This window comes from Hyperolius riggenbachi, chromosome 5 (genome assembly GCF_040937935.1).
Source record: "Hyperolius riggenbachi isolate aHypRig1 chromosome 5, aHypRig1.pri, whole genome shotgun sequence".
NCBI lineage: Eukaryota > Metazoa > Chordata > Amphibia > Anura > Hyperoliidae > Hyperolius > Hyperolius riggenbachi.
The window spans coordinates 50,159,801-50,178,772 of record NC_090650.1 but is presented as its reverse complement, the minus strand read 5'-3'; the positions used below and the strand labels follow the sequence as shown (position 1 = coordinate 50,178,772).

Genomic DNA, 18,972 nt, shown 5'->3' with positions numbered 1-18,972 from the left:
AAAAATACCCGTGGGCTGAAATGGTTAAAGAAAAACATTTCTTTGTTACAGCTGATACAAATCCTAAAATATGTATCCAGTGTTTCTACTTCTTGATTCATGGAAGCAGACATATTGTTAAGCTCATTTTGAAAGCACATGATGTTATCTTCCGTCGCAGTCAGCTGACATGGGGAGATCAAATTACAATTTGTGATTAGTCACAGATAAAGGGGAATTAGACGGGCTAAACTCTCTAAATACATACAGGGTGCAGTTCTCGGTTTTGCTTCTGTCCTATGCAAGAGTTCACGTCCACTTTAAAAGGAAATGGATATGGCAGCCTCCATATTCTTCTCACTTCAGTTGTCCTTTTAATATGCTGTTCTCTGCTGTAAATGATCTAACCTAATGCTCTCATTGCTTCCACAGTGGCCTGTTTGGATCTCTCGAGGGTAAATGGACGAAAATCAAATCCAGGTCTGCAAGGCTTCAGGGCGCGGGATTGTGGTAAGTGGTGCTGATGGAGCAATGTATAATTACTCTCTTCTGGTCATCCTGGGCGGCCGATTTGTCGGATCCACTGTAGAAGCCCAGGTCAGATGAGTTGGTCCTCTAAAAGGCTTAGGGGCCTTTCACAATGGCATTGTGTTAAGCTGGCCACTAACGGTCCAATTTCTAGCGAAAAATCATTCAAACGATCAGAAATTCTGATCGGATTGGTTGTAAATAATCTCCATTGGTGGACACAATCGATTATGAACGAGTGAAAAAAATGTCGCCCGAATAAGTTTTCGTCGAATAAAAATTTGGATTTTCAGAATCAGAATCAGAATAGATTTTATTCGCCAAGTACAGGATCGTACAAGGAATTGTTGTTGGCACTACAGAGCAGCAAACCTTCATGGACGGGAACATAACTATGATTGACAGCATACATATAATTACACATAGACTACAGGATTTTAGGAGCACAAAAATACAGTACAAAATACACTGGGCGAATGCCCAAAACAAGCAGTTTTACAGCATCCACTATGCAATATGCGACGCAGCCCCGGTAGCAGTTAGCGTGTCACAGGGATGGCGAAGAGGGACGCTGAGTTGAGGGCCTGGACAGCTTGGGGGAAGAAAGAGTCCCTGTGTCTGGAGGTCTTGGTGGAGATAGATCTGAGGCGGCGCCCCAGTGGGAGAAGATTGAGGTAGCGATTGCCAGGGTGGGAGTGATCTTTTGCAATCCTGGTTGCTCTGGACAGCAGCCTGGAGTGGTGCAGGAGCTCTAGGGGTGGCAGGGAGGTGCCGATGATCCTCTCTGCAGATTTGATAACTCTCTGTAGTTTGTGTTTGTCCCTGGCGGAAGCCCCGGGGTACCAAACAATGATGGAGGAGCAGAGCACCGACTCGATGGTGGAGGAGTAGAAACGGGTCAGAAGGGCGCGGGACATGCCGAACTTTTTTAGCTGGCGCAGAAAGTACAGCCGTTGTTGGGCCTTTTTTTGCAGTCTGGAGGAGTTGCCGTCCCACCTTAGATCACTAGAGATGGTGGTGCCTAGGAGGCGAGCGCTGGGGACCCTGGAGACCTCAGATCCCTCAATGAGCACCGGTGGGAGGACAGGTTTTTTCTTCCTAAAATCAATGGTTAGTTCAACAGTTTTAGCTGCATTGAGGACAAGCTTGTTGGCCTTGCACCAGTTGCAGATCCTTTCTATCTCCTGGTGGTAGGCTTGTTCGCCACTCTTGTCCATGAGGCCTATGATGGTGGTATCGTCAGCGAATTTAATCACTTTGACTGAGTCAGACTGTGATGTGCAGGAGTTTGTATATAGGGAGAACAAAATCGGGGAGAGGACACAGCCTTGGGGGGCACCTGTGTTTGTGGTTTGCTCACGTGAGAAAAGGGAGTCAAGCTTCACCACTTGGGTTCTGTTGGAGAGGAAGTCTTTCAGCCATGTGCAGATGGAGGGGTGCAGGTTGAATTGGATCAGCTTGTCATAAAGGATGTTGGGGCTGATGGTATTGAAAGCGGAGCTGAAGTCGAGGAGGAGGATTCTGGCATAAAAGTCCGGTTTGTCCAGGTGGGACAGGATGTGCTCCAGGCTGATGTTGATAGCATCATCTACTGACCTGTTGGTTCTGTAGGCAAACTGGAGAGGGTCAGTTTGGACAGCTGTGGAGGCTTTCACGTGTGACAGGACCAGCCTTTCAAAGAGCTTCATGATGTTTGAGGTTAGGGCAATGGGTCTGAAGTCATTGAGGTCAGCAGCACCTGCTTTCTTCGGAACAGGGATTATGGTAGACTTCTTCAAGCATGAGGGGACTTTGCATTCTTTCAGGGATTGTGAGAGCAGGGTTGAGAGGATAGGGGCCAGCTGGGCAGCACAGGTTTTTAGGCACTGAGTTGTCACGCCGTCCGGGCCTGGAGCTTTTCTAGGGTTCAGTTTACTCAGAAGTTTCTGGACCACTCCCTCATCTACCGTTAGAGGGACGGTGGTCATGATAGATAGGAAGCAATGATTGGCTAGTTGATGGTGTAGTGAACGATTTTTCGTCCGATCAGAATTTCTGATCGCTCGAACGATTTTTGGCTAGAAATTGGACCGTTAGTGGCCAGCTTAAGCCTCTTTTTACCTCCAGAGAAAAAAAAAATTTTCCCAATTGCTCAGACCACAAATCTTTTCTCACCCAGCCAACACCCGGATCCCAGCAACAGGTGTCAAAATCCAATGTGCAAACGACTGGGTCTCAACCTGGATTTATGCAATTATAGCTTGATTTATTAGTAGCGTATCTATGCACTTGATAAAGGCCTGCGTGCCGAAACGTCGTGCTATCTAGTGGCTGTGCTACTAATCTATATATAAGTGTGTGTGTGTGTGTGTGTGTGTCACTCGGCTTGAGCAATTTGAACGAAACTTGGTATACAGATCCCTTACTACCTGGGATGATAGGTTCTGGGGGTCTCGCGGCCCCCCTGCACACCTGGGCGGAGCTACAAACAGCAAATCAGATTTCACCCATTCATGTCAATGGAAAAAAATGGAAAAGGCTGCCATTCTCACAGAAATCAAGCCAGAGTCACCACACTAGGCACAGTTGGTCACTTGGTGACTGAGGTTACAAATCCAGGAAAAGTGGGTGGATAAAACAGCCAATCAAATTTCAGCTATTCATTTTAAATGGGAAAATGTAAACTGCAGCCATTCTCACAATGTTAATTGCAGGGTTTTCAAACTTGACACAGTTGGTCACTGGGTGACTGGGATTGATATTCAGAAATGTAGGTGGAGACTACAACAGCTAATCAAAATTCCCCTATTGATTGTCAAGGTCAATATTTACAATGCTACCATTCTTACACTGTTAATGGCAGAGGCCTCAAACCTGCTACAGTCATTCATTGGGTGACTGGGGTCCAAATTCACTAAAGGGGGCGGAGCCACAAACAGCCAATCAGGTTTGTTAGTTTGATTTCAGCCTTTCTGTTATTGGCAGGGTTCTCAAACTTGACCTAGTTGGTCACTGGATGACTGGGATTAATATTCTGGAAAGTGGGTGGAGCCTACAACCACCAATCAAAATTCACCTATTGGTTTTCAAGTGGAATATTTACATTTCTGCCATTCTTACACTCTTAATGGCAGAGGCCTTAAATCTGGTACAGTCAGTGACTGAAAGACTGGGGTTTAAATTCTGAAAAGGAGGCGGGCCAGAAACAGCCAATCAGATTTGTTTAATTTCAATGGGAAATACAACTCACTTTTTACATGGGAAAATATAAACTGCAGCCATTCTTACACTGTTAATCGCAGGTGTCTCAAACTTCACACAGTTGGTCACTGGGATTATTATTCCGAAAAGTGGGTGGAACCTACAACAGCCAATCAAAATTAACCTATTGATTTTCAAGGGGAATATTGAAATTTCTGCCATTCTTACATTGTTAATGGCAGAGGCCTCAAACCTGCTACAGTTGGTCATTAAGTGACTGGGGTTCAAATTCACTACAGGGGCGGAGCCACAAACAGCCAATCAGATTTATTTGCTGGATAAACGGCTTTTGATGCCAGGAACCCGAAAGCACTCAAGCTTGGTCATTGATTGACTGACTGTGTGTCAAGGTTACAAAAAGTGGGTGGAGTCAAAAACAGATTTCCCTGGGAAAATTTAAACTGCAGCCCTTCTTTGCTGTTAATGGCAGGGTTCTCAAACTTTGCACAGTTGGTTACTGGGTGACTGGGATTAATATTCAGAAGTGTGGACGGAGCCTAAAAAAGGCAATCAAAATTTGCCGGTTGATTTTCAAGGGGAATATTAAAATTGCTGCCATTCTTGCACTGTTAATGGCCCAAGCCTCAAACCTGATACAGTTGGTCATTGGGTGACGGGTTAAAATTCATAAAAGGAGGTGGAGCCACAAACAGCCAATCAGATTTGTTCCATTTCACTGGGAAAATACAAATTATTGATGCCAAGGACCCCAAAGCTCACAAACTTGGTCACTGAGTGACAGTGTGTCAAGATTACAAAAAGTGGGTAGAGTCAAAACCAAATTTCACTGGGAAAATGTAAACTGCAGCCATTCTTACACTGTTAATGGCAGGGTTCTCAAACTTTGCCCAGGTGGTCACTGGGTGACTGACATTATTTAGGGAGTAGGTGGAGCCTATAATAGCCAATCAAAAGTCACCTGTTGATTTCAAGGGGAATATTTAAATTGCTGTCTCAAATCTGCTACAGTTGGTTATTGGGTGACTGGGGTTCAAATGCTGGAGAGGGGCAGATCCACAAACAGCCAATCTGATTTGTTTAATTTCTATGGGAATATAGACTCAAAGCGCCAGAGCTGCAGCCACTAGGACGCGCTCAGTAGGCAGTAGCAGTGTTAGGGAGACTTGCCCGAGGTCTCCTACTGAATAGGTGCTGGCTTACTGAACAGGCAGAGCCGAGATTCGAACCCAGGTCTCCTGTGTCAGAGGCAGAGTCCTTAACCATTACACCATCCAGCCACTTAACACACTTACATTATTGATGCCTAAGACCCTAAAGCTCACAAACTTGGCCATTGAGTGTTTGTGTGATGTGATAGGGTTAGAAAAAGTGGGCGGAGCCAACACCAGCCAAATACATACCCGGGCAACGCCGGGTCATCATCCAGTAAATCCTATATAATAATGTGCAAGTGTCTCTGCATCCCATCCCTCACTTCCTGTGTGTGTGTGTCCCGTGTTATGCGCTACTGTGCATGTGCAGGAAGGGATGAGAGACGCTGAGGGAGGCGGCTGCGCACAGTGGAGTGGTGACAGACCTTTTTACATGGGCTAAGGTCACTAGTCAAGCTTTAATTGCATAAATCCAGGTCGAGACCAAGTAGTTTGCTCTTTTCTTACTGTTATTACCTCAGGCCAACGTTACGCCAATTAATCTATGGGGCCTTTCATACCAACACAATGTGACGTTTTCACCGTATACCTGACGCAAACGCATACCTACTTTACCGGTCGACTTGTGGCGAAAGTCATGTAAGTCTATGGCCACATGTATATTTTTTTTTTAAAAATTGCGTGGTAGCGTTGCGGCACGCATGCACAGAAGCGCATTTTTTCAATGCACTTCTGCGCCATCCTCTTTTTGGCCTCAGGAAGTGAGCGCTAGAGATCCTCACTTCCTGCTTGGCCTGCTGCCAGACAGGGATTACCGCGTATTAACTCGGCTGTTTTTGACATGGCGGTGCGATGCGAAACCAGTCTCAGGCCTAACTTTGCATTTTAGAGCGTGTGCGTGAAAATCGAGTATCAAATCATGACACGTTTTTGCTCTGGCAAACCTACAAAAAGGAGCGAGAAGAGATAAAATAGTACGAGGCGTTTGGTGAGAGGTCAGCAGAGGACCCTGTCTGAGTCCATGGCCTTGGAGATAAGACATAGGATAGGAAACAAGAATACTTCAGATAATAGTAAAGTGCCGTCCCAGCAGGTGTCTGTGCTGTGCTGGCAAGTCACTGAGAAATTTAAGCTGGCCATACACTGGCCCGATTTGCCGCCGTTTCGACAGCAGATTCGATCACTGGGATCGAATCTGCTGGCAATCGTTCGCACTACACGCCGAATTTCCATCCATTTTGTCCAATCCCGTCGATCGATCCGTGCGGAAAATTACCATCGATCGCCCGTGGATAGGGAGCGCGTCGCTAGCGGCGTTCGAGTACCCGACGACCGTCGCAATAGAGCCGCATACATTACCTGCACGACTACCCCCGGTCACCGCTGCTCCGTGTCCGCGCTGGTCTCCGGCATGCTTCAGTTCCTCCTGCCCGGCAGGAAGTTTAAACAGTAGAGGGCGCTCTACTGTTTAAACTTCCTGCCGGACAGGAAGAAGTAAAGCATGCTGGACCTGGAGACCAGAGCGGAGAAGACAGTGGAGACCTGGGGACTGGAGTCGCGCCGGCGGAGCAGGTAATGTATGCGGGCGGGGGGAGCGGCGGCAGTATCACCACCACCACAACAGATTGTGAACGGTTTCAGGCTGAAATCGGTTCACAATCTGTTTGCAGTAAAGGTAGCCATACGATCCCTCTCTGATCAGATTCGATCAGAGAGGAATCTATCTGTTGGTCGAATCTGATGGCAAATCGACCAGTGTATGACTACCTTTACTTCACCGAATAAATTTCCAGAGTAAAGGTGGCCATACACTTATAGATTTACAGCAGATTCGACCTTCAGATAGATTTCTGTCAGATGCCTGTCAAGTCGAATCTGACAGGAATCTATCTGATGTGTGTCACACACTAGGAACAGATATCCAATAGATTTCAAAATGCATTATTGGACCATTAGATCCAATGCAACTCTATGGGCCATCGATCTGCTGCCAGCAGCAGATTGACCTAAACGGTCCATCCTGTCAGATCAAATTGATCGACATAGGCCACAAATCGACTAATCGATCGTCAATCGATTTCCAATTTGATCAATCTCTCGAAGGCTGAAATCAACCAGTGTATGGGCCCCTTAAGGGCTCATTCAAGTTGGCAAGTCACCCAACATTGGCCGCTAACCACATATTGATTGCTTTAAAAATACCAATGTGTTTGCAATGAGAATGATTTCCTAGCTAGTGTTGTTTACCTAGCTAGCGTTTTGGATAGCGTTTCCTGGACTGTCCTACTGGAGGCCAGGAAAATGCCCAATAATATAGCCAGCATTTTCCTCGACCACTTGCTTCAGCCAAAAAACTAGCGTTTTGTACAGTTTCCCCTGATGCCTCAACCAGCGATCAGCCTGGTGGATCACTTCAGCTGATCGCCAGATGAGAGCTTTCTTCTTTTCTCTCACCCTGCCTGCTGCGTGATATCACAACTGTGCCACTTCATCGGAAGCCCAGACACTGGTCACTTTCTGCTTGACAAACTGTCTGTGTTTCAGGCTGCAGTCCACTAATATTTAGACAGCACCTTTTATTCTTGTAGTCTAAACTGTGAGGATGATGTAATCAAAGCATCATCGGCCACTAAACATGAGCACTGTAGAGCTCTGACTTTTCAATTCTGAATTCCGAGTAAAACTTGTACAGGCAAACAGAGGCGCCAAAAGGATAAAAGTCCATAAAAAGTTTTTAAAAATCGGGGGAGGCCGAGGTGGATTTCCCTCCTCAAAGTAGACACAACAAACTGATGATAGAGTTCAACCAAATATTTATTCACATATTCCGGAAAGTGAAACGCGTTTCGCAGGCATATCCCACTTCCTCAGGCTATGAACGGAGCATACAACTCATGTTGGTCTAGTACAAAGCAAAGCGACGCTGTTTGCCTTGGTGGAGGGGTGTTGCAGCCTTTTTTTCCGATCTACAGAGAGCGATTTATTAATCCTGAGTAGGGACAGGTCTAATCTCCCAACCTGCCTTTACAGTTTCTGCCTGGAAGGTAACCCTGGTTTGTGAGTATTGATTTCATATACCGTATATTCCGGCGTATAAGATGACTGGGCGTATAAGACGACCCCCCAACTTTTCCAGTTAAAATATAGAGTTTGTGATGTACTCGCCGTATAAGACTACCCCTCTTCCAACACACACCAATTAAAAAATAAAAAAATCCATATACTGGTGTTATGTATGTGGTACCAAGTATAGAACAGTATATAGGCGATTGACTGGTTGGATTGGTCAACTCTCCTTTTCTACCTGTTTATCAGAGCGGTATTGAAGAATATATTGCGCTGTGCACATAAAACACGCCTCTTTCACCCTTCTGGCCCACGCTTGCATCCTAATTACCTCCTTCTCTGCCTCTCAGATCTTGCACATGTGCGCCTGCGATGCTTCACTACAGTCCTCAGCAGCGAGATCTGAGAGTCGGTAACAGGATAGGGCGTATCACCCGGCATCAATGACACCCGGCGTATAAGACGACCCCTGACTTTTCAGAAGATTTTCAAGGTTTAAAAAGTAGTCTTATACGCAGGAATATACAGTACTCTGTCATACCCATATTACCAGTACATACTACACTATATTAGGCTCTCGGTGTCTCTTTTTGTATTCCACTTCCAGGTAAAACTTGTAGGTGGGGCAGTTAACTTACCCTTGTTGCCGCGCCTATAGCTGATGCGCTCCATGTTCCATCCTGTTAAATCTCTCCAGTGTTTCTTTCAAACCCAGAAGTATAAGTGACATGGGATGCGACTTGGAGCGTAAATCCACTCTGCCGAGAAAATCCAGCATTCTGGATCTCTTAATGATGCTTGGTGGAGGCTGTAAACACCAGATTCTCAGCAACAAGCTTATAGTGAACATTGAATTGAAAGTCAAGTGACATCCAGTACAAGTAGATGGACCATCTTAGTACTGTATATTAACAGTCACTGGCGCATGGAAGGGGGTATTCCGGGTGTCTGGAAAACGCCCCCCCCCCCCCCCTCCGCGACCGTAAAAATGTGTGTGCGGCGCTGCCAGGGGCCTCGCTTGCTGCTGGCGGCGGGCGTAAGGCAGAGCTGCGGGGACAGAAGACTTGCCACTTACGGTGCCTGGATCCTGCGCAGCTTCCATGTACGTCCTGTCCTGGCGTCTGTCGCTATGGTAACAGCACCCCCTGTGATGACATACCGCATGTCATCACAGGGGGAGCTCTTACCGATGCGACGCGCGCCGGGACAAGCAGAAGATAGAAGCTGCGTGCAGGGTGAAGGCAGGTAAGTGGAAACTTCTCTCTCCCTGCTCCCCCCCCCCCCCCCGCCTTCCTATCTAACCTATACTGGGGCATATACCTATCTAACCTATACTGGGGTATATACCTAGCTAATCTATACTGGGGCATATACCTATCTAACCTATACTGAGGCATATACCTAGCTTATCTATACTGGGGCATATACCTAGCTAACCTATAATGGGGCATTTGCCTAGCTAATCTATACTGGGGCATATACCTATCTAGAAGAAAATAGATGTGAAATCTTGCGCTACTACAGACACATGGTCAATGTGGACCACAAACTGATCACACAGTGGCAGCCCCTTGAACGCTCGGCTGTGAGTGGACTACTAGAAGAGAAAGCAAGAGAAACAGGAGGAGCGCTCCGTAGTGTGATACAATTTAATTAAATAGAAAATGCGCAGTAAAAAATGCACTTATTAGATGTATGCAAACAGCAGGCATTAAGTTTGGCATATAGCCCAGAAAAGAAACGTCCCCTCATAGAAGAAGAACCTGATGCTGCAGTGGCCAGCGGCAGCAAGGGTCAAGACGCGTTTCGGCGTTGACGAAGGCATGGACACGCCGAAACGCGTCTTGACGGTACCTACACACAGTCTCCTGTAAGGAACACCTGAAGTCCACCCACCATCTGGACCCTTGCTGCCGCTGGCCACTGCAGCATCAGGTTCTTCTTCTATGAGGGGACGTTTCTTTTCTGGGCTATATGCCAAACTTAATGCCTGCTGTTCACATACATCTAGTAAGTGCATTTTTTACTGTGCATTTTCTATTTAATTAAACGGTATCATACTACGGAGCACTCCTCCTGTTTCTGTTGCTTTCTCATATACCTATCTAACCTATATTGGGGGACATATACCTATCTAATCTATACTGGGGGCATATACCTAATGTATACTGGAGGGCATATACCTATCTAATGTATACCGGGGGGCATATACCTATCTAACCTATACTGGGGGGCATATACCTATCTAACCTATACTGGGGGGCATATACCTATCTAACCTATACTGGGGGACATATACCTATCTAATCTATACTGGGGGGCATATACCTATCTAATCTATACTGGGGGGCATATACCTATCTAACCTATACTGGGGGGCATATACCTATCTAACCTATACTGGGGGGCATATACCTATCTAACCTATACTGGGGGGCATATACCTATCTAACCTATACTGGGGGGCATATACCTATCTAATCTATACTGGGGGGCATATACCTATCTAATCTATACTGGGGGGCATATACCTATCTAATCTATACTGGGGCATATACCTATCTAACCTATACTGGGGGCAACTATATGGGCTACCTATACTGGGCTGGCTACCTATACTGTGGGCACCTATACCTGTCTCCACATTGGGGCGCATTTTACGCCCTCGCCTTGGGTGCAATTTAGCCTAGAAACTGCTAGTATTTTGGCTCCACGCACATCATGTTTTGGCCACGCCCACATGCAGCTTTCAGGAATCCCCCCCCCCCTTGAAAAGCCTGGATTTGCCCCTGACAGTGGCTACAGGCATTCAGCTTTGTACACGTTAGATGATTCTCTCCTGAGGTCGGCCACTCGGGGCTGCCTCTGCTGAGAATGTAGCTCCGCGCAGCTCCTGTAGCAGCACATTTACAGGAAGTACTTCCTGTATATGGGCTGTTACCAGGGGTATTGCTCTCCTGTTACTTCATCACACAGCACAGCGGGTCACTGCTGATCTGAGGTCTTGTAGCAGCGAGGGGGACCGGGGACTGTCCTAGAGGAGGCGGCCACCGACTCAGAAGGTGAAACGACCAGCGGCCACGAGGGGAGAGGGACAGGCTGGCTACCTACTGGGGGCACCTACCTGGCTAACCTATGCTGGGGGCAACTTTAAAGGACAACTGTAGCGAGAAGTATGTGGAGGCTGCCATATTTATTTTCTTTTAAACCATACCAGTTGCCTGGCAGTCCTGCTGATCTATTTGGCTGCAGTAGTGTCTGAACCACACACCAAAAACAAGCATGCAACTAATCTTGTCAGTTCTGACAATGAGGGCCGGTGCACACCAAAAACCGCTAGCAGATCCGCAAAATGCTAGCAGATTTTGAAACGCTTTTTTTTATTTTTCTATGGTGTTTTGCGGATTGCTGCAGCGGATTTCAGTATAGTAGATTTCATATATTGTTACAGTAAAGCTGTTACTGAACAGCTTCTGTAACAAAAAACCGCTCTGAACAGGCGTTTTTCAGAGCGGTTTGCGTTTTTCCTATACTTAACATTGAGGCAGAAACGCATCCGAAATCCAAAAAATGCCTCACCCCGGCATTTTTCGTTTCTGCAAAATGCCTCCCGCTCTGGTGTGCACCACCCCATTGAGATACATTGACCAAGCGGATGCGCAGCCGCAAGCGGCTGCAGAAACGCTGAAAAAGCCGCTCGGTGTGCACCAGCCCTAACATCAGAAACACCTGATCTGCTGCATGCTTGTTCATGGCTAAAAGCATTAGAGGCAGAGGATCAGCAGGGCTGCCATGCAACTGGTATTGCTTATAAAGGAAATAAGCATGGCAGCCTGAGCCTCCACATCCCTCTTTCTACAGTTGTCCTTTAAGAGGAGGAGGATTCAAGTTAAAGTGGACCCAAATTAAAAAAACAAGATTTCAGAAATAAAATCTATTTTCTAAATTATAATAATAAATAGCAGCCTTTTTTCGGTTGCATGATGACAAATATAAAATATTTTACATTTATTGTAGGAACCCCTCCCTTCCTTTCATATTGCCGGACAAAATCCGGCAAACTGTGGTGTCCAGCAATGGAGGAATTGCTAATGGCTGCCCCCAGTATAACCCTAGTTATGAAAAGAGAAGGGTGAAAAGCATGCACTGAAATGCTCATAGGTTTGAAGGAGTGTTTATTTATCTTTGTATCTGTCAGAGTGGTGCAACTAAATATTTTCAATTAAAAAAAAATGTTTGGTTTGGATCCGCTTTAAGCTTGAGCAGTGATGCCAGAACAGTACTCGATAATATTTGCAGGGTGTCTGCAGGATGGGTAAACCTAGTTAGGTCTAATTACTTGTAATCTACGGGTAATTGAAACAAAAATAAAAATAGCATGTGAGGATAGAGAGGCATAATGGCTGCGTAATTCTTTTTTTTTTTTTTTTTTAAACACATTTAACAAATTAACTTTATTTAGATGTCTCTTTCCAGACACACAAGCCTTTTGCAAATATTCAGAATCCCGGCCAGTAGAGTACTAAAGTCCGCCTGCCAAGAATTCTTGTACCACACCTTCTGGAACAATAACAGCAGGCACAAGCTCCGCCTACCCTAACTTTGTTTATTAAAGGGGCACTATGGTTAAATTCTTCTATTTTAGTCACTTTAACATAAATATTTGTTTTTGCAGCAATGTTATTGACATTTAATGTGGCTGATTGTTGTTGTTTTTTTTACACTGGCAATATCTATTTATTGCAAATGAGTCACGTCAGAAGATTTACCTTACTGACGCCACTTCAGCATAATCCATTTCGTTGTAGGAGACATCTGACCTGTGTTTGCTTTGCCGTTTGCTTTCCCCCCTCTGGTCCGCTCAGTGAGGATTATTCCAACTGTAACTGCACACTTTACTGAGCTCTGTGCAGCCGCCGTACAACGCAGAACGGCGCCGTACGGCTCTATACTTTCACGCCGAGGACCCCTTATTTGAAGCTGGCACAGCTACTGACACCTATTGTTGTCCGTTGCTGTGGTAACCAAGTGCGCGCTCTGCACAGACAGACAGCCACTGCGTAATATTGCAGACACAAGCGCTATTGCTGTGTTCTGCGCTGTTTAACCTCTTCAGGACAAGTTAAAAATAGTCCTGGGTTATTTGGATGGATGAGAAGCACATGCTTTGCACTCTGACACTTCTAGCCTGATCTTGTAGTACTGAGAAGCCAAAACCGCATGAGACCATCCTATTTCTATAAACAATATGTGACTGTTAAGATGCATACATACACATAATTACTGTCGCCCACAGGGACTGGGACTTCATTTCTTGGGTAACAGCTTGGGTTCGAGTTTTGTACAAATGGGTCAATAGCCTTTAGGCTAGCGATGCGTTGTATTGCTATGGGTGGGGTGGGGAGCAATGGAGCATAATGTATTAGGAGGAGTAATAAGGAGGGAAAACAATGGACTCAACCAGCCCTTGGATGAGATGACCCAACAAATAAGAACTTTCCCTGATGCGTTACTGGCTGCTGTACACACACTAGATTCTTGTCAGAGGTCCCCAAAAATGTACACCTAGTAAAAATTGCCCTTTCTTTGACCATATCTGTAGCTCACTGAGGACATGCATGTAACAGCTTTGATCAACAAAATATTCATTTTTCAGATGCCAGACAAATGGTCAGGATACAAGCTGGACTTATTCACACTGCCCCACCATTACCTCGAGGATCTAGAATGTGTGTTCATACCCCATGGAGTCATCGCTGACAGGTAAAGCCAAGAAATCCCTTTCTATTTTGTTTCTAAATAATGAGAAAAGGCAGGAGGCATCTAATCTCGGCTCTAAGCACTGTCTGGGTACTTTTATTTGGCTTGAGGAAGTTGGCACAGTCCCACGAAACGCGTTGCCAGTGCACATTAAAAGTCATTAATCGTATGGTTGTGTCTTCATTTGAGGTGATAAGCCACCTAAACTTAATTTCTTTTTAACTGGCTTTAACTTAGTTTTATCATACCCTGGGCACCTCCTTTCCCCTTGTGCCGTTCACACACCTTTTAGAGGGGTTTACCGCCTCGGTGTTACGTGGCCTAGCCACCTCTAAGCCCACCCAGTTCCTTTTTTCATCAAGAGCGCGACCACACCCAGCTTGTCTGGACACCCGAGTGGAGTCGGTTTATAGCCTACGGCGGTTGGTTGCCCTTCTGCAACCTTCCTTTATGAGTACACATTTCGTTGTTTGCTTTCCTTTTTCTGTTGTGACTTACTGCACCATCGTTGCACCCATTGTCCTTGTGTTTGGTTTTCCCTCCGGGAGTCATTAGACCACCCCCACACCTTTTATGTTTCTAAATAAGAACTCCAGGCAGATCTAATTTGTAGATCAGTATTCATGTTGGTCCCTAAGTCTCTCACAGCAGTGCAGAGGTCAGAAGGCAGCCAAGTGTGGTGGGGGGTAAATCCGCCATCAATCACTGTAGCCCAGTTTCTAAGACATAAAACTGTGATCCTGACTAGATTCCTCTGACCCCCCTATATGGAAAGAGCACTACAAGTAAACTACGTTTAATGGACAGCGAGGACAGAGCCAGCGCATACCATGACAGGCTGCATCCGAAATGACCAAAAGCTGACATGTTCAGCACCCCTAATAAGCTATCTGCAACCTTCGCATTCAAATCAGATGCAAATCGTATGCATAACTACTAATGAACGATTACTTACCATGCAAACAGGAAACACAGGAATACGGCTGGGAGTAGTTAACCTGGTAGTTATATACTATAGCAAAAACAAGAAGGGGGAAGGGTTGCGCGTCCCAAAAAACGTGCTGCACTTGACCGGTTATTCACTTAGGCATGCAGCACCTCTACCAGGCTAAAATGCACGCCCTGAGTCCAAACAAATGCTACATTTATTATACTACTCATTGATAGTTATGCATATGATTTGCATCTGTTTTGCAAAGTGTGCAGTTAGCTTATTAGAATGCTGAACATGTGAGCTGTTGGTAATTTCGGATGCAGCCTGTTGTGGTATGCGCTGGAACTCTCCTCGTTGTCCTCTACATGTAAAGTGCACATTTTTGCCTAGCTGCTCTCAGGGTTATACATATGTTGTTGTAGCTTAGGTTAGGTCTCTTGCCTGGATGTTTACCTCATCGTGGTGCAAGAGTCCAGTATATTATACTTTGCATGCAAACTATATTGGAAGCTAAAGTTCCTCCATAGCATAATAATGTAGCATTTGTTTGGACACAGGGCATTCACTTTAGCTTGGTAGAGCGATTAGCCAGTCAAGTACAGCATGTTTTTGGGGATGCACAATTCCCCCCAGTCTGGTGCAAATGCAAAGTAATACTTAGCAGTTCTGATGAGCTGCAGTGGGGTGGCAACAGCGGGTGCATGTGGTGCACGGCCTGACGACCGTTTCACGGAGTGATTCCATACTTCTACCAAGGCTAGGTGCACAAATGAGATGCTTATTACAGTCGCTCTGCACTTTAGTTGTGCACCTAGCCTTGGGAGTAGGGATGTGAAATGTTGGTAACGGTGCGGTGCGGTGCAGTGGACTGCAGTAGGGCTCTTATACCACTCGCCCATTGCACCGCACAAGTGTGAAACCGCTCTCATAGTGCACGGTAGAGCTTCCAAATGTTGAAATGTAGTCAAGTTGGAAAAATAAAGTGGACCTGAACTCTTCCACAGGACAGATGGAAAACAGAGAGAAATGCACCCTGTATGTATTTAGAGTTTAGTCTGTCTAATTTTCCCCTCCTCTGTGACTAATCACAAGTGTAATATGATCTCTCATCTGTGTCAGCTGACTGCCACTGCAGAGCAGCTAGTTTGTAAACACGGGATGTTAACCCTATGTCTGCTTCCATGAAAGCAGGAAGTAGACACACTGCAGATTTATGGCAGGATTTGAATTAGGTGTAACAAAGAAATCTTTTTCTGTAAAGATCATTATGCTGTTGCTTATCTTTTAGAGCAGAGAGGAAGTTCTGAGCCCAGGTCTGCTGTCAGATGTTTTTTCGAGCCAGTTTTTTTTTTTTTTTTTTTGTAGAGAAGGGTACGAAAATGTTCGCTTTTTTTTTTTTTTTTTTTTGTGCACTCTGCATTTCACTGTGTCGGGGAGACAGATTTGATAGTTCGTAGAGGTGCAATATCCTCACACCTGGTGAAATTTCCTTGTCTGTACCCCATGAATGCTACCAGTCAGTCAGTAAGCAGCTCTTGTCTCTTGCAGCAGGCCAGAGCTGTAGCTTCCTGTTACCTCTGTCTCTGACAGGAATGCTTGCTATGTAAGGGGCATCAGACAGGGCCTCACCTCCTCCATGCTCTGTTACTGATGGCTTGCTAATTACACTGACAGATCCTCTCTGTGTTTGTCCTGCAGGATAGAGCGGCTGGCCAATGATATAATGAAAGACATCGGAGACAATTATATCACTGTGCTCTGTGTGCTGAAAGGAGGATATAAATTCTGTGCAGACCTCGTGGAGCAGATCAAGAATCTCAGTCGCAATTCAGAGCGGTTCATCTCCATGCGAGTGGATTTTATCAGGCTGAAAAGCTACTGTGTAGGTTATAGTGTAGAACACTCTTTTTTACTTACTACATTCTAATAACATTTAAAGGACAGCTATCAAAGTTAACTAAAATTCTAAATGCCATATATGTATTTCCAGTAATTACTATCAAATAGCAATACCAAGGCTTTTTTTCACCTTTTTAATTTCTTATGAGAAGAAAATTATGAAATTTACAGAAAACAGTTTTCACTGTCTTTTCTTTGATAGTTGTTGTTTAAAGCATAACTGTACATGCACAAATAGTCATCTGATTGCCACCTATACTGTAAATTGAATCCCCTCAGGTTTCCTTTAAAGTGCACCGGAGATGAAAGAAGTCTCAAGTTTTTTTATACTCACCTGGAGCTTCCTCCAGACACCTTGAGGCTGCTCTTTCCCTCAGTCTCCCTGGGCCACTCCTGACCCTCGCTGGATGACCTGGTAATCTGGCCGAGTCGCGCCTAGTCGTGCATGACCGACCGCGCATGCCCCAGTCACACTTCCGTGGCATGCAGCTTTCTGCGCAGAATCGTCCCAGCCAAGGGGGCGCGACTGGGGCCTATGCACGGAGAAGTGCAACTCGGCCAGAGTACCGGGTCGTCCAGTGGGGACAGTAGCGGCCCAGGGAAATGGCGAGGGGCCAAGCGGCCTTAAAGAGACTCTGTAACAAATTTTTCAGCCTTAGTTCTTCTATCCTATAAGTTCCTATGCCTGTTCTAATCTGCTCTGGCTTACTGCAGTCTTTCCTAACTGCACTGTCTCTGTAATAAATCAATGTATCTTTCCTCTGTCCTGTTTGTCGGGCTAAAGCTTGATTGTGTGGAATGTGCAGGGCTGCTTGTGATTGGTAGAAGCGATACACACCCTCTGCAGGCCCCCTGCATACTCTGAATGACTCACACACTATGCTTAGCTGAGCCTATTAGAAGCTGGTTAGTTTGTTTGTAAACACTGCCTAAAACTGTTAATTACAAGCCAGGATTGCAGCAGAGAGTGGCAGAAACAGCACAGAGGGGCACAGGAGAAAATAATGAATAGAATGGTATGCTTTTTATTGTAAGAATATTAGAGTACAGATTCTCTTTAAGGGGGCTGGAGGAAGCCGCAGGTAAGTATAAAGCCTGATACTTTATCTTGGGTTCAGTTTAGGGCTGGTTTAACACATAGTGCTGTACAATTGTCCTGCAGCAGGGGAGCCCGCCACTGGACAATCGCACTGCGCCATTTCCTGTTTAAGTTGTCCTGAGGTGCCGACAGAATGATTTGCGTAGCTCCGCCTCCCCCACTCAGTGACATTCTCCCTGATTGACAGGAAGTACGTCACTAATTAAAGTGTTGCGGTGCCATTGAGTCCGATGCAATCTGCCTCTGCATCGTTGGAAGCACTTCCATCGCATCATCTCGCACTGTGGGTAGCGTGGCCAGTCTCATAGGGAGTAATGACCACTGCGGCATGGGAAGAGTACAACAATGTGACAATTTGTAAAAGGGGCCTAAATTCAGTTTTTAAAGAGCCCGAGGTGGGCTAATAAAATTAAAAAGACTACCTGATCCGGGGGGCTGAGCGGATCAGGTAGCTGCCAAAACCGCCGCTCCTGTGGGATACTCGCCCACTTTTACTTTCGTGACTTCTAGGTCACGACGCTTGAAAGAGTTTGATTCTCTCTCCCAGCATGCAGGGAGGCGGGGGAGATGCAGGAGGCGTGGCTAGGGAGAGCTGCCCAATGGTAGCGCAGGAAACCTGTAGGACCGCCCCGTTTTGAACACAGAATCCCTCTCCCACATGTTTACCTCCGAGATGGTGGCAAATTTTGTTGCTAGTCTCAGGGGGGGGGGGGGGCAGAGAGCGGCGGTGGGGGGGACACAGAGGCATGACATGATGCAGAGAGTATGCCTCTGTGTCCCATCTGCCCCCACACGACCCGCCGCAGGTTCTCTTTAAGGGAATTTCTTTATTGAAAGGTATAAATTACTGACGTTGCTCTCCTTCAATGCCTAATCCTGTGACGCACCAGCGACTTCTGAAGCAATTAGCTGTAACTTTACACGCTGGGAAATACTTCTGCTGAGAGTGACGCAGAACAGAACAGCACCACATCATTAAAGCAGCAAAGTCTGTTCTCGGGAGCTTTATAAATGATGTCCTTGTGCCGCTCTCTGCTGATCGCTCCGAACACCCCAGTGACTAATCCATACAGCGTATATATGAGTGTAATTGTCATCCTCCAGTAATCCCCCATATTCTTTTATTCAGAATGACACGTCTACAGAAGACCTGCAGATAATTGGAGGGGAAGATCTATCAAAGCTGACGGGGAAGGTATTTACCGTAATGCATCACTTGCTTTAATATAAAATGACGCCACTTAAACTATTCCACCTGCGTTCCACAAAACAAAAGCCCCTTCCTCTGCAGCACGTCACGTGTCCTCCGCCTCCCACCAGCTGGGATTCGCACATGCACTTCAATTTACTCATCA

General features: G+C 45.9%; 1 protein-coding gene across 3 annotated transcripts in view; it reads left to right on the top strand.

Moving 5' to 3' along the window:
* PRTFDC1 (phosphoribosyl transferase domain containing 1) overlaps nt 1–18,972 on the top strand; it is a 514,552-nt gene that overhangs the window by 468,768 nt on the left and 26,812 nt on the right. For all 3 annotated transcript variants that reach the window (XM_068235653.1, XM_068235651.1, XM_068235650.1), the window contains exons 2-5: nt 412–489; nt 13,582–13,688; nt 16,318–16,501; nt 18,747–18,812. In XM_068235653.1, the coding sequence (XP_068091754.1) occupies nt 439–489; nt 13,582–13,688; nt 16,318–16,501; nt 18,747–18,812 (408 nt within the window). In that variant the 5' untranslated portion in view covers nt 412–438. The remainder of the gene's footprint in view (nt 1–411; nt 490–13,581; nt 13,689–16,317; nt 16,502–18,746; nt 18,813–18,972) is intronic.